Below are 16,498 nucleotides of genomic sequence, written 5' to 3'. Positions count from 1 at the left end.
CACTAACTCTATTTTTAGCATATGAATACATTTTCATAATGCTCAAAAATGAGTTCCAACGATCCCCCACATGCATAGTAATGACTCTAGACACTAGACGACTCGACAGACTTGACTTTCTAGATAAGACTTAACAAGACTCAACTAAAGACTTTTGAGAGTACGAGCGAGAAATTCACTGCATGATGAGTTGGTAGCAATTTTTCAGTTGTTAATAACTATCGGATTTACTCAGCAGGAGGTGGCCATGATGTCTTGAACCTCCCGTGCTTTGGTGTAAACCTAGACAATAGTTATAACACAGCTTCATTCTATCGCAAAACCAATTTCTCTATTGTGTTCATTTTGGCCGGGAACATTCCTCGTAATCATGAGTGAACTTGGAGAATATAGCCTTTCATATTCTGTTAGAAACGACTCCATTTCACACTCACAAGGTGATTTGCCATTAACTTTGTTTAGAGGAGTATCATGTACTACTCCATTCATATCTCAAAGCTATGGACACAAATCATTAAAAGCAAATGCTTATCCTCTATTCCTTACATGTAGTACTGTTTAATCATCTTGGGAACTGGGTATAGACTGAACTCTGACAGTGCTTTGGGCAAATTTAGTTTGAATTAATTGTCTCATTGAACCTATTTCCTGGGATCTCCAGTCATTTAGGTAGAGTTACCGCCAAAACCTCATCTTAGTTCATAGGTTTTAAACCATTCCTCTTGATGATATAACAATATGATCTCATGACACACCTTTAAGAAAAGGATCTTAGGTTGTCATCAAAATGAACATAATCTCTTGAAATTAGTCGAGATCAATTGTCTAATGATTTTTGTCATCTTTTTTCAAGATACAATTAATCATTGTACAGAAAACTCAGTGCATGACACTAGTTTTTGTTTCTTACTAAAGATCATATTTTGATAACTATCTCTTAGTTCATTTGGTCTCCTGCCAACGACTTAATATGGTAAGCAAAGGTTCCCCACATTTCTTGAGATAACTCAAAAACATGCATATTTACATTTAACATCTCTTAAGAGTTTAGAAAGTTAAACTACAACTCCTTTAGATTTAAATGAATAAAAAAGCAATTTCAAAAACTATTACAATTAGCTTTAAAAATGTGTTTCATTCTTAGGAATTCACATTTTTCATACAACTATTTTCATAGTTCTCTCAATTTGATTTAGAATTCCAACTTGTATATTTAGAAATCCAACTTGTATATGCTTTGAATTTTTCCAAAACATATTTTTGCTTTTTAGATTGACTAAGTGGGTAGACTCAAGGACTAACAAGATAACAACTAATTTCACATCATTATATTTTATCTTTATATCATATATATATATATATAAAATAAAAATAAGTATTATGTCCTGATGTGCTTCTTGTCCACGGATTCCCTTCCTGATAATGTGCTATGGTTTATGAATTAAAGAACTTGCAAGCATCTCATTTTATAAGATATTAAATATATTGAAAGAAAAAGATATTTATAAATAAGAAGTTTATTAGAAAAAAACATTTCATACATATGATACTGATATACATAGCATCAGTAAACGATAGTTTGTAATTAGTTTCATATAATAATAGCTCATCTGCTTGCGACACACAAGACATGCTCGTTTCCCACACTGATTAGTCCCTCACAATCTTGAATTTTCCTAGAAACAAATAATCTCCCACAAAGACCATCTTAAAGAGAAGCTCATATTAGTTAATGAAATTGTAGTCATCGAACAGAAACTCGTTTGGATCATTAGGCAAATTTGTATAAATTGAGGACTCGAGATCCGTTAAACCGATGCCATTATAAGCTTGTTGAGGTTCATTCCTTCTCATCATGTAATTCACCTGATTTGGAAGCTGATATTGTCGTTGTTGATGCTGTTGCTGGAGATGGTGCTCATTGTTAAAGTAGGGCAAACCAGGAATATTATTGGTAACGAAGTGGTTATTGTTCATTGCCAAGTAACCATTTTGGTATTGATTTTCCTGGACGGGGTAAACAGCTGGACCATTCATAAGGGACGATGGTGCAATGAAACCATTGTTCATACCTACGGAAGGCAAAGGTCTACACAAACTAGACCAATCAGTCTCTGGTAACTGTTGAGGAATTTGGTTCTGTTCAAGACTTAGACGATATTTCTGCACGGCAACACAATTGATATAGAATTTGTGTTATTCATATATACAGAATCCTATTTTGATTGTCACAATAAAAAATAGATAATAATTATTTTTGTAACCTGAAGATGACTCGACACATTGTTTCTGGTGAGTCCTTTGATATTCATGTCTTCCAAGCATTTGAGAAGTACCTTTGGACTAGCTTCTGCGCTTGCATTCAGGAAATGATTAGTAAATAAAAGAGAAATAATAAAAATTTGAATTACTAAAGATTTTAGAATAGTTAGATTACTTTTAGGCCCACCGACTATATTGATGGCTTCGAGAAATTTCTCCTGAAGATAGCTAGTCCACAACATCCGCGGTTTCTTGAAATATCTTGTTTCTTCCTTATTGATGCTTTGTTCACAATTGTAATTGCTTATGCTCCTGGAATCGTCGCTTTCTTGGTCTGAACCGTTACTCTTAACCAAATCTGATTGCATTGGTTGTTTCTCTTCTATGCATGTCCTTCTTCGTTTCTTTGTTGCTTTTTCTTCTATCTTATCGATGTTTTGCTCACTATCATCTTGGTCTACGGTCACGGAGTCATCTTTTTCTTGCTTTGAAAAGTCATCATGAGCCACAACCGGTGGAACTAAACCGTGTTTAGATATCATCCTCTTGCGTACAATGTGTTGCCACATGGTGGCTATGATCTCTTTTCTAACGGGTTTCATAACATAGTGGCATGCACCATGTACTATTGCGTCCATCACTGATTCTGTTTTATCGTCATCAGACATAACTAGACAAAGATTAAATAAATTAGTATTTGTTATCGAATTAAGAGAATTTTGTTTATAATAGTTTGAAAAGTAAAAATTTAATGCGCGATATACATACTTACTACAGGAAGATCCATCTTTGAACCAATGATTGTGAGAGCTTGAAGTCCATTAATTCCAGGCATATGATAATCCCAAATTACAATATTAATCTCATGTTTAGAGTTTGTCAGAAACGCAATAGCTTCTTCTGCGTCCGCATAAGCCGTCACTGGATAATGATTAAATACATAAGTATAAATCCTAGCTTTAACAACTCTTTATTAAATCGCTTAATTTATACACATATATGTAACTATGTAAGAAGACAATTACCTTGATAGGAACATCGTTCCATGATTTCTTTCATATTAAGTAAAGTGCTAAGACTGGCGTCGACAACCAGAACATTAGTACTCGGCTGAAAAAGAGTTTTATCTCCATCATCGGTTATATTTCCTATAGACATTAGAAAAGTTACTTTTGAAGAGGTTTGGAAGAAAGCGAGAGATAATATGTATGCTGTATGTATCTTATTACAAAGAAGAAGGAACCTTTTTATATTATAAAAAGTGGATTTAATCATCATGAAATTTTCATATGTCAAAATAAATTTATTAAAATTTGTTTTTATTTTATAGGTGTACATATTATTATATAATAAAAATGGAATGTAATATTTATTGTAGATTACAATGAAAGAAAATTGAGTAACTACGAAGAAATAATACAATTAGCTGTCAAGCCAACTCTTACATTTTATTGAACTTTATGAAAAAAATCTCAAAAGAAATAAACCATTTGACTTTCCCCGCTTTCACATATGACTTTCTGCCTATTCTTTTTTTTTCCTAAAAAAACATACTATATATAAACGTATGATATGGTTTTTCAATATGAAAAATAATAAAATGATGTTTTATATGAATTTTTATATAAGGAATTTTCTATTACCTTAATAGAGTTTTATTCCAGACTGGACTTCCAATTATGCCGACATTTTTCCTAGAATCTAAAAAAAAAACTGATCTGAAAATAAAGTTTTGCTTCGGGTCCGATCTATATTATATACGCGGATCTCGGTTTGGATCCAGGTCTTATCCAAGACCCGATCAATTACCCAAATGAACACAAAACTAGGTATTTTTGGTATCATGGGTAATATTTTTAAAAGTTTTGGCTTAGTATTGGAATTTTGCGGTAAAGTTTCAGATTTTAAAATAATTTCATAGCTTTTTCAAGTATTCGGGTATTCATATTTTCTGGGGTTTTCAATACAGTTTGGCTACTCTGAGTACTAAATACCTAAACTAAACTGTTAGGATAAAATAAAACATGCTTCCTCGTGATACTACGTTAACCTGAAGTAAAGCAGCTGAACAAGAAACAAGGATCAAAAGTAATGTTTTATTGATCTTTTTGAGTAGGTTTTTCAACTTACAGGCCTGAAAACCGTTAGTCGTACTGCTAAAGTCGAGGTGCATAATAGTCAATCCATGACTTTTAGGGTTTAGGAGTCCTCCATGTAGTTGGAAATTAGATTATGGTTTTGGGGTTTTCTGGTAAACTTTCATATTTTAGATATATTTTATAGCCTTTTGAGGTATTCTGGTATTCATGTATTTTCGAGTTTCAGTATTTTCTGGGTTTTCTGGTACAATTTAGGTACTTCAGGTACTAAATACCAAAACCGAACTATAGCCAAAAAATGAAAAAGCCTACTTTCTAATAAATTAGATCCAAACCAACATGGACCTGATATGAATCATACCAAAATCAGACAAAAAATTATAAATACCTATATGGGTCCAGTCCAAGACCCGAAAACCCCAAACTTAATGGGAACGAAGCTAAGGGTACACACTCTTTGAAACTAACATTTTTATATTAATAAAGTCTAGTTATTATTGTTTCTCTCTAGACGCAGAGGTAAAAAGTTGTATTCATAATCACTCTTTTGATGTTTTTTTGTTTTTCCGCGCAATTTTAGTTTTCTTTCTATTTTTCTTTAACATTTTTTATTTCAAATTTGTTTGAAGAATCATTCAGATAATTAAATTTGTCTTAATTTTCATAAAATTTGGGAACCAACATAAAAACAAATAAAACAGGTTCAGTTTTCTTACACTATAAGTTTTTATAATGCTAATAAAATATTAAATAATATTGAAAATATTCGAACAATCTCTATAATATTATTTGAGAAATCAGTTTCTTATGTGTCATGCTTACGTTAACTCTCATGATGGTTGATTACATTGATACTCTTAATGAATTATAAATATTACATTTAAATATTATTATTGTTATTTTTTGGTTTCCTTTTTAAAAATTTCCATATAAAATATATATTAAAAAAGGAAACATTTATAAATTTTAAAAATCGAAGTAAAACGAAAATATATGTATATAATAAGATTTCATTAAAAAGGAATTTTCACAAGATGGTAATATTCTATTTTAAAAATATTTTTTAAAATAACATAAAATATATATACTTTTGTAGTAATGAAATACTGCTTTATATCTATTGTTTCTTAGATTAAAAATATATATTTGTATATAATGTGATTTCATAAAAACAAATTTCAGAAAGATAATCTTGATATTAGAAAAAGAAATATTATTTATTTTAAAACATAATTTTAAAAAATACATAATATTTTTTTCAAAGTAATAGAAATATTTTGATGTATCTAATATCTGATTTCTTAGATGATTACATAAAATAATTAAGTAACATAAACTTATATATGTTTAATTGACTAAAAATAGTTTATAATTAGTATTATTGAAATGTTTTATTTATTTTTCAAGTATTTATTTGACTATAATATATTTCAATTACAGAAAAAAATATCTCTAAATTATATTTTACTTATATAATATGAGTTCTCAAATACAATCATATTTGTTTACTGCTTATTCTTAAGAGATATTAAAAACTATCATTTTAATCAAATAATTATAAAATATTTTAAATAACATAACACTATATACTTCACGAGGTAGATATATTATATTTTTATTATTACAATTATACTTTTTTCCTAATATTAAATTTGCTTTTAAATTTTATGTTGTTATGTTTGTGGAGTTTAATATAAGCATAATCAAAATACCAAAGTAAATATGAATTCTTATTTTTAGTTATTTAAAATAAATTTTAGTTTACCTTTCAATAAATCTAAGACATAAAATTATTTATAATTGATAAAATATTTTAATTATTGTAAATATTGATATGTTTTCATGAGGTTCAAAAAATGTATGAGTTACTTTTGTATGTAGTTTCCTCTTAATCATTGTTTTATTTTCTAATATATTATATATATATATTTAAAAACGAACATATAATTTGATAAATATTATGATCTTACATGCACATTAAATGATAAATAAAATTAATTTGATTTAACTTAATTATATATATATATAATATTATATATTAATTGTCAATTGGATTTTTAACCAAGCATTGATACTTAATTTTATTAGTCCGACCACGTGAACCATAAAAAATAAAAAATAATTATATTTCAGTTTGAATTTGAAAGAATATATGTAACTCAATATATACTCACAATATGAGTAACTCGACTAATCAACATTAAATCTAAAATAAAAAATTATATTAAAATTAAGGAAAACAACAACCAACCTAAATGAAAATAAAAAAAATAATCAAAATTTTAATATATTTTAAATAAAAAATATTATAGTAGAATTCAGAGAATAAACTAATCCAATATATCTAAATGATAACTAGATCGACTGTAAAAAATCGACTAGATATAACATATCTAAAATCATATGTCTAATTAAAATAATGTGATATTATTAATATAAATTATGCATACAAATTATAAATTAATGTAAAATTAAAGTATATAGCAGTCAATTATAACAATATATTTATTTTATAAATATTTATACCCGTGCATAATCACCTAGTGTTAAATAAGTTATATGGTTTCCTCTAAACATAACTAATATATATTTTTCGTGTTGTTCAGAAAAAAGCTAATATATGTTCCGCATATATAAATAAAGTGTTTTTGGTTATTTTAAATATAAATACAACTGATATAAGAAAACACAACTGATATAAACTGAATCAATATAATCTCCTTGTTATCATCATCTTAAAACTTAAAGAGGATGGTTAGAAGTTCTTAGTCGAGGCAACTTGATTGCTTCTGTTCTGATTGTATCTATGAAGAATGGAACTATTGAGGAAGTAGAAGATTGTGAACACTCTTAACAAACCTCAAATACAATCACAGCATGTTGCTGCTGGTAACAGCAGCATCTTCATTTCTTTGTTCGGAAAAAAGCAGACTTTTTGATACATATATGTCGTGTATGGAATCTTGGAGATGTGAATGCCATCTTGACACTTCGTGAACAGAACAATCTAAGGGAGACAAGGTTGGGGTATGCACTTGCTCAAAGTTTTGAAAGTGATTGCTCGTGCTTGTGAGACTCATAAGCAGTGTGAAGCTGGTTCGACCCATAATGTTGAGGTTGCACAGCCTAAAGCAATAGCTTAGTACGTATAACATCAAAAACCTTAAATCTTATTTTAAGATAACCAAAAGTTACTCTGATAGTCTGATACATATAACATTTGAACTGCTAATTGCAGAGTGAGTGTCGAACTAGTTAAATAATGTCACAGCCTATGAACACTATGGGCCACAGGCCACAGGAACAGGAAGGTTGCAAGTCCAGCACATGTGAGTTTTCATGCGCTATTACCACCAAAACAAAGTTATATAGAAAAGCATTTTCTGCAAAGATGATATGATGATGTCACCAAAAAAACAGTATACTTTATATGACGATGATTCAACTTATCTGAATGTGTAGGCATGGCTTGAAGACGTATATAATAACCCTCGAAATATAAATAGTTTATCCAACAATAATGAAAATTGACATTAGCATCAATCATAAGAACAACTGCAAGTTAAAGCAATACACAAGAAAAATTAAAAGACAAGACTAACAGGCCAAGCTCATGTCTGCGAGCAAATCTTGGCGAGTTCGGATTTAGCGTGGTCTAGTTGTTTCTCGGCATCGATTTTCACATTCTTGGCAGTGGTGAGGAAGAAGAGGTTTCCGTTTTTCTGGTAGACCCTTCGGGAAGAAGAGAGACAGCTCAACTCATCTAGCGCAACCTCGTGCCTTTTCACTTCCTTCTGAAGTTCTAATTCGCGAGCAGAAGAGGAAGAAGGCGAACGGCTCGACATGTTTCTCCGGCTGCGGCTGGCTGATCACTTATTAGGTTTCTTTCTAGAATGATCTCATAGTTCAGAATCTTGTTCGGTATTAGTTTTTGTATTCCTCTTGGTTGCCAAGGCCTGATATCAATGCCCATAAAAGCCCAACTCAAACGTTTGTCACCTGAATTTCATTGATTGATTTTGAAGTCTACATTTACAGTTTAAAAACTATTTAATACTGGATGTCTAGACAATAAATTGGTATTGGAAACTTCCTATTGCTGAATTTTTTATGCATATAAAATTCTTTGAACAAACAATACATATGTATATCAACAGTCCATTGACTATTGTTTCTTCTTCAGTCGTGTTTCAAAAGCCTTTAAACAAACAAACAAATAGACTGCAATAGGCAATGGAGCAAGGTTTAAACACACGGTTTAGTGCATCAGGTAACATTAGGTATCATGGGCAGATCTAGAAAATAACTTAATATGGGGCACAATATATAAATTTATGTTATATTAAATTATATTTAATATATTAAATTAAACTATATTTTTGAAAAATGAGTCATTAATTTATCTCAAAATGAATAAAATATAAAATAGATAATTTTCTAAATTTTAAATATTCATTTTCAGTAATATCATAAAATTATATATGCACATTGTAATTCCATTATAAAAATTTATTCTTTTTAATTTTTATTTTTTTATCTAACTATTGAAAAATAAACTTAATAAAATAATTGCAAAAGTTAAATATTAATAAATTATAAGTTTTTATTTTGAAAAGATAATATTAAAAAGGTGGTTGAAATACTATAAATTAGATATCATTATTCAAAAAGTAAAATAAAAAGATACCTTAACATTTGGGTTTATAGATTATTGTTTAGGGTTTAATATTTAAAGGATAAGATTAAATTTATAAATTTTTATAAATAATTTAAGAGAGTTAGTTTAGTCATTTTCATTACAAAATTAAAATATTTATGAAAATAGTTTTAAATATAAATTTGAAAATTAACATCATGTTTGTGTTTTTCCTATAGTAAAATCAAAGAAATAATTATATTTGATGGAATAAATTAAAATTCCATAGAAAACTGAATATATAAAAACGCATCACTTGGGTACGATATCGGACTGGGTGGAGAATAGTTTAGCACTCATAACCGTTTAACTACCGCTCTCTTTGTACAGTTAGTTACATAAGAAATACTTTTAAGGTAGTATGTGGCACGTGCCAAAGGTATTCTCTACCTGGGACCGTCCCTGTTAGGTATCACATATTTTTTTCTGAAATGAAATAGAAGTGATATTACCTTGTAATAACTATTAAAATTTAATAACTTATTATCAAAATAGAGATAAAAGTCATTGTTTAGTGCTTTAAACTTAGATTGAAATCAATATCGAAGCTCTTTCTTTTTATTCACTATCAATGAGTAACCTTACAAGAACAAAATATAAATCACAAGTTTTTCTTAAGAACCAAAACCTTAACTATCGATTCTCTTGACCTCTCTCTATTTGTTTAGCTCTCGTATTTGTCTCTCTTTCTTGGATGCCTTTTAGAACCGAGATAACCTCTCTATTTATAACATTCACCATCTTCAGTAGGAGGTCCTCTTTAATATCATATCCCTTTTGTCTTCATATCAATTTGACATACTTAACAAAAACAGGAAACTAACGTCTTTTCCTTATTTGGTTTTATGCAGGATTTTTGCTAGGCTGAAATTGTAGTTGGACCAAGACAGAATTGGGAATTTTTCTCTACACATAATGCTTTTGAATTAGTAAGATTTACAAAGCTAGAAACCCTAATTCTTGACATCATGTTCACAAATCTCAAACCTACCTTCCATCGTACGGGACACAGAGATGAGTAAAATGGGAAACACCCTGCTTTAGGCTTTGTTTATCTACTTGCTTGTTCTACCTCTTTTAGTCTCCGCGGCTGCGGAGGAAGACAACGACTTCAATTGCTCTGTGGCTTCGTGTTGTCACATTTTTATATGTCCTTGGATGATCATTCAGTTAACTAACAAGACAAGAAGAGGTGATGTAGATAGATATTTGGAAATATTCCAAATATCTTATTATTTATTTTATTAATTATTAGGATAATTATCTTTATTATTTTAGGGTTTTATGGTTTTATTATATATAGCCGCGTCTAGGTTTAATCTTGTATGCAGTTTTGATTTGATTAATAAAAGTTGAGAGTTTTCTCTTTAATCCTTGTTTTCGGTAGATCATTGGTGATTTCAACGAATTTAAGAAGACATCGATCTTATGTATTCTTAGACTAAATAAGATCTTTGTGATTATCCTAGTTTTCCGGATATTCTCAGAATCAACGGATCTCTAGTTCTATCTTTTAAAGCTTCCGCTATATCAGTTTGGTATCAGAGCCTGGTTCTCTTTGGTTTCTAAATCGAAGAACGATTCTGGATGTCATGGTGAGTATCAGCATCTATTCTATCCTGGACGAAAGTCCTTTTATTGAGAGAGAAGAGAACCATGAGATCTATCGAGAGATTTATGGTGATCCGATCTACGATATCTATGAAGATGATGTCTGTGTTGTCCGTGCAAAATTCGGGCGAGACGAGTTTTGTGCAAAATTCGGACGAGACGATTTCCGTGCAAAATCTGGGCGAGACGAGTTCCATGCAAAATACGGACAAAATCATATCTACGAAGATTTTGTGAAGAATCTTAATAATTTGTTGCTTGCAAATTTTGTGCAAAAGCGGATTTGTGAAGCTTCAAGTTACAAACAGTTCCGTGCAAAAATCGTGCAAAACATGCTATTGAAGATTCGAGGAAGAGTTTTTCTCGGAAAATATGATGGATTTCAGATACTACGATCAAGATTTGAGGACGAATCTTCTCAAACCCGGAGAGAATGATGTAGATAGATATTTGGAAATATTCCAAATATCTTATTATTTATTTTATTAATTATTAGGATAATTATCTTTATTATTTTAGGGTTTTATGCAATGTTTTGAAAACCGGACCGGACACCGACTCGGTGAAGCTACTGGTTGATTGGTTAGACCGGTTCAACCGGTCGAACCGGGTTTTTTTATTTATATAAAATGTATATAATTATATATTTATACTATATAAACTTTACTCCTACATATAATACTTTCTCTATTCTTTTTTTTATTAACTCAAAATAAATAACAAACATAAATCTCAATACTATGTAAACTTAAAATTAAAAAAAGAACAGATGATTTACAGTTAAAACAATCATATTTATTTATTTTTACAACTAACATTTAAAATTTTAAGAATATGGTAAAATAAAACTAGTATATAAGAGTCAAAAATATATTTTTCACATTTTTTCTTAGAAAAAAAAATCAATTAAATAGTGATAGTTGAACACTAATTATAAAATATTAAATTTTAGCTAGTAACAATTAAAAACACTTAATTATATGTTAATTTTTAAGAACTGGGTTTTAAAATTAAACCGGGTCACCGGTTTTACCGGGTTTCAGCCGATTTTACTGGTTTTATCAAATCCGGGTTTTAAACCGAACCGGACTCGGCTTCTTCAACGAGTCACGGTCGGACCGGTTCGACCGGCCGATCCGATCCGGTTTTCAAAACACTGGTTTTATGGTTTTATTATATATAGCCGCGTCTAGGCTTAATCTTGTATGCAGTTTTGATTTGATTAATAAAAATTGAGAGTTTTCTCTTTAATCCTTGTTTTCGGTAGATCATTGGTGATCTCAACGAATTTAAGAAGACATCGATCTTAGGTATTCTTAGACTAAATAAGATCTTTGTGATTATCCTAGTTTTCCGGATATTCTCAGAATCAACGGATCTCTAGTTCTATCTTTTAAAGCTTCCGCTACATCAAGAGTTCATCTTCTACTTTCGGAATGCTATGTCGTTATACTTATATGCTTTTACATAGAAAGAGCACTAACCCATATGATAATCAGTAAAAAATGTAAGCTAGTGGCAGAGCCTTGCTCTAATAGCCTTAAAACTGGCCAACAAGGTTGCTCACTAATTCTAAAAGATTTGAGATACTTTCTCTTAGTTGACCTAGCGTATTGGCCACCTCCGCTCAACTATTTGTTTATCTGATTCGCTCTATCACCAACCTGCACGTTTGGACTTCTATTTTTTCTTATGTATATTTTTTTCGCTGTACAATATAAAATTGCATGTCATGTAATTCATTGGCCTGTAATTTTGAAACATTAAAACATTTTAGGAGGTCACGTCAAGATGCGGAGAAATAACATTTATCGCAATATTTACAATTTTAGAGTGGAAATGCGAAACTTATGGACCGCATGTACGTGATCTTGACTAATTCTAAACACAAAGTAGTTTTAAACAAGCTAACTGCAACTAACTCTAGGTGACTAGTGTCACCTAAAACAGCGTATCCATCTTTCTGGTTGTAGTGGTGCAATTTGCACGATGATGCTGTCTTGTGGTGGTTGATCAGGGTTTAACGACCTTGTTTGGCTGCAGTCGGCGATCTTCTGGCAGGTCTCAATGAGGCAGTGCCTGCAGGTGGGACATGATGAGTGTGAACCAAGCCACTTGTCTATACACCCGACATGGAATCCATGGTGGCATGTTGGAAGCAGCTTCACACGCTCTTCGGATACAAACTCTGAGAGACATATGACGCACTCTGTATCTAGGCCAGGAAGATTCAAATCAGCAGAGTAACTTACGGTCTGGAAACTCTTCAAGGCTTTCCGTTTAACTCCTGTATTGGTCACGCGAGCTGCTGTTTGGCCGTCACCTGCTTCCGATGGTGCTAATCTGCAGCACATCAGGGCACATCTTATTATAGAATTGAGTCCAAGTGAGCAAAGGAATGCACACAAGAGGACAGATAGGACCATAACAACATTTGCATTAAAGTTGTTATCTTCTACATATGGGGCCAGTGTCGGACTTGGTGATTGATCAAGTAGTAATCTTCTTGAGTAAGAACTTACAAGAATATCTTGAAGGATGTTAGTTTGTTTCAGAGTGGGAACATACATGGAAGCTGACATGATTAACTTGGGGTTTAAGATAGATTTGTGGTGTTCAAAGTTTCTGTTGGAGCTGGTTTATATAAAGTAAAGGTAAGGTTTTAATTTATCTTATATTTATATAGATCAAGCACACACTGATGTCCTTGACTTTTAGTGTCTTGTTTTTATTAAATTAATTTGCAGCTTCATATACTGTTATATAAAATGGGGTCCATCATACCAGTTGCTGCCATGTGGCTTTAGCAAATCAAATCTCCCTGAATTGCTTCCAAGGACCCATGAGCTTTTAACTGGAGCAGCCATGAACTTTCCCTATCAAATTTGACAAAGCAGCAGCAGCACAACATTCAGATAATATCTCACTGTGTCTTTTAGTATTAAGGCTTCTAATATATGTTTTTCTTCTCTCTGAAGAAATCATCAAGCTATGGCACATGCTTTTGATTCATATGTTAAGTTTCCAATTATGCTCCTTTTTTAGTTTTCCAATTATGTCTCGTCTATGGATAAGTTGGCTTGGTCTCATATAAGAAAATAAGCAAGATTTTATTTAACTTTTCCTCTATACTATATTCTTAACTAATAAGTAGTGGATCTTAAAAAGTTTTGTTGATTTTGTGTTGTTCTTGAAGGTGTACGGATAAAATATATCCGTTAAGTGAATTCCACGTATGTTTAGGAGTAACAGGAATCCACCCCATCCGTAGTAACTTAAGGTGTCCATAGAGTAAGCCAAAAGGACAAAGCCTCTCTGAATCAATCTCGTTAAAGGCTACTTTTATCGACAAGGATCAGTCTCATAGCACCAGAATCCATCTGCTCCTTCTTTTTCTATACAGTTTTTTCTTTATTTATTTTTAAATAAGAGGTAAAAGCAATAGGTCCCATTTGCTTTACGTGGTAACATTATCATTGGTTGCATATCGCGAGAGAAATCTACATGAATCTAGTATCAAATGTTTTTCTTTGTAGCTCCAAATCAAAGCAAGATTCTTCGAAAGGTGCTTCCATAGAACCTTTTTTTTTCTTTACTACTTGCTAATAGTTGGTTTAGTGAAACATCAGATTGGGGAAGATTGTGGATCTTTGGGATAAAAGTTGATGTTACAAAGCAGGATAATCATCTTTTCTTTCTTTTGTTACCAGTCTTACTTGAAAATGGGAGTCCTTAGATCTTATATTCTTTGCCATTTGGTTACAAATAACTTGGTACAAACAGGGGAATTCTACAAACAGATGGTGGTCTATTGTTTTTGTTTTATCTTTAAGCAATTAAACTTTACTGTTATGCTATAATGATTCTTTTGTTTGGAATATATTAGTTTGAGACTCACTAGCTTTTTTTTTTTTTGAGAAACAGACTCACTAGCTTTTTAATTGAAATTCATGTTTTTTTTCGTAACGATAAAACTGGTAGAGGTAATGATGTGCCCTGAATCAGCAGCAGAAACAAATCAAGAAAGTTTGGCTTTTGATTTTGAGTTTTAAACAAGATAGACTTGATGATTTATGGAAATATGTTTTTGGACATGTTTCAACCCAAAGAAAGAATGGTCAAACAAGAAAATACAAGCTATGGTCGAATAATATATCAATCTGACGGCAATGCAGAGACGGTCGACCATGCGGAAGTACGAGACCAACCGAAGAGTTATGCGACCACAATCATTCAATTTCGGTCAAGTCAAAACATTTATCATTTTTGGTCTTTGGTCTTTGGTCAAGTCTTCCTTATTTTTATAAATTTCTAAATTCTATGTTTCACTAGTCTTTTGTATTCCAACCTTTTGTATGGTTTGCCTATTATATAAAGGCTATTTGATCAATGAAATAAAATAAGCTTTGAGTGATTATTTTTGGAACCTTGAGAGGGTATCTCACTTTTCTTGTTCTTGGTGTGGTTAACTCCAAGTAACTCTCTCTTTCTCGTTGGACCGGTGCGTCACATCCGGCAACAGATCGAGTTTGCTTCCTTGTCGGACCTGTGAGTCATATCAGGCGACAATCAAGCACCTCTGGTAGTATCATCGGGCCTTCCGCAACCCTTTGTGTCACCGTTCAATCCATCAGTTCTCTTGGAGTTCACCTCTGGTAGTATCATTGGGCCTTCCGCAACCCTTTGTGTCACCGTTCGTCCCATCAGTTCTCCTTTTTGCGGAGTTCATATCCTTAAGTCCGTGAGTGATCCTGTCCCGACCCAAGACGTATCAAGTGGTATCAGAGCCACTCAACCGGTACTTGTCTGTTCATTTTTTTCTCATCTTTCCATCTTCTTCATCCATCTTCTACCTTTTATCTTCTTTTCTAGAAAAAAAAAGAGTTCTACGAAAAGCCAAGAGATCATTCTATCTGAAGCTAAAGAAAGATAGATTTGAGGGCAAATATTTTTAAAGAAGGAGGGAATGATGTGCCCTGAATCAACAGCAGAAACAAATCAAGAAAGTTTGGCTTTTGGTTTTGAGTTTAAACAAGATGGGCTGATGATTTATGGAAATATGTTTTTGAACATGTTTCAGCCCAAAGAAAGAATGACCCAACAAGAAAATACAAGCTATGGTCGAATAATATATCAATCTGACGGCAATGCAGAGACGGTCGACCATGCGGAAGTACGAGACCAACCGAAGAGTTATGCGACCACAATCATTCAATTTCGGTCAAGTCAAAACATTATCATTTTTGGTCTTTGGTCTTTGGTCAAGTCTTCCTTATTTTATAAATTTCTAAATTCTATGTTTCACTAGTCTTTTGTATCCCAACCTTTTGTATGGTTTGCCTATAATATAAAGGCTATGATCAATGAAATAAAATAAGCTTTGAGTGATTATTTTGGAAACCTTGAGAGGGTATCTCACTTTTCTTGTTTTTGGGTGGTTAGCTCCAAGTAACTCTCTCTTTCTCGTTGGAACCGGTGCGTCACATCTGGCAACAGATCAAGTTTGCTTCCTTGTCGGACCTGTGAGTCATATCAGACGACAATCAAGCACTCTGGTAGTATCATTGGACCCTCCGCAACCCTTTGTGTCAACCGTTCAATCCATCAGTTCTCTTCGAGTTCACCTCTGGAGTATCATTGGGCCTTCCGGAACCCTTTGTGTCACCGTTCATCCCATCAGTTCTCCCTTTTGGCGAGTTCATATCCTTAAGTCCGTTTGAGTGATCCTGTCCCGACCCAGGACGTATCAGGTAACATGTATTATTTTGACAAAAACCGAAAAAGGTTACAGAGAGAAAGATCACTACAAAAGTAAGATTGGCCATTCACT

At 31.9% G+C, this 16,498-nt stretch overlaps 2 protein-coding genes across 2 annotated transcripts; both read right to left on the bottom strand.

The window, feature by feature from the left end:
- Positions 1–1,725: 1,725 nt before the first annotated feature.
- LOC108830771 (putative two-component response regulator ARR19) lies at positions 1,726–3,540 on the bottom strand. The gene is made up of 5 exons (XM_018604355.2): positions 3,288–3,540; positions 3,031–3,183; positions 2,438–2,932; positions 2,265–2,350; positions 1,726–2,163 (listed from the first exon to the last, which is right to left on the bottom strand). The coding sequence occupies exons 1-5, from the start codon at positions 3,538–3,540 to the stop codon at positions 1,726–1,728; spliced, it is 1,425 nt and encodes a 474-aa protein (XP_018459857.2).
- An 8,914-nt stretch (positions 3,541–12,454) lies between these two features.
- Positions 12,455–13,386, bottom strand: LOC108830774 (RING-H2 finger protein ATL78-like). Its single transcript, XM_018604358.2, has one exon. It carries the CDS (start codon positions 13,248–13,250, stop codon positions 12,606–12,608), a length of 645 nt encoding a protein of 214 aa, XP_018459860.1. The 5' UTR covers positions 13,251–13,386; the 3' UTR covers positions 12,455–12,605.
- Positions 13,387–16,498: the final 3,112 nt, after the last annotated feature.

The sequence above is a fragment of the Raphanus sativus genome, chromosome 8 (genome assembly GCF_000801105.2).
Source record: "Raphanus sativus cultivar WK10039 chromosome 8, ASM80110v3, whole genome shotgun sequence".
NCBI classification, from domain to species: Eukaryota; Viridiplantae; Streptophyta; class Magnoliopsida; order Brassicales; family Brassicaceae; genus Raphanus; species Raphanus sativus.
Note: the sequence above shows the minus strand (reverse complement) of the source record. Positions and strands in the feature narration are given on the sequence as shown.

Bases quoted from the DNA above. Each gene is read 5' to 3' on its own strand.
- LOC108830771 (XM_018604355.2), bottom strand. From the start codon at position 3,540: ATGATGATTAAATCCACTTTTTATAATATAAAAAGGTTCCTTCTTCTT. The intron at 3,184-3,287 runs GTAATTGTCTTC...ATCATTATCCAG, and splicing joins GGAACGATGTTCCTATCAAG to TGACGGCTTATGCGGACGCA. The intron at 2,933-3,030 runs GTATGTATATCG...ATCTTTGTCTAG, and splicing joins GATGGATCTTCCTGTAGTAA to TTATGTCTGATGACGATAAA.
- LOC108830774 (XM_018604358.2), bottom strand. From the start codon at position 13,250: ATGTCAGCTTCCATGTATGTTCCCACTCTGAAACAAACTAACATCCTT.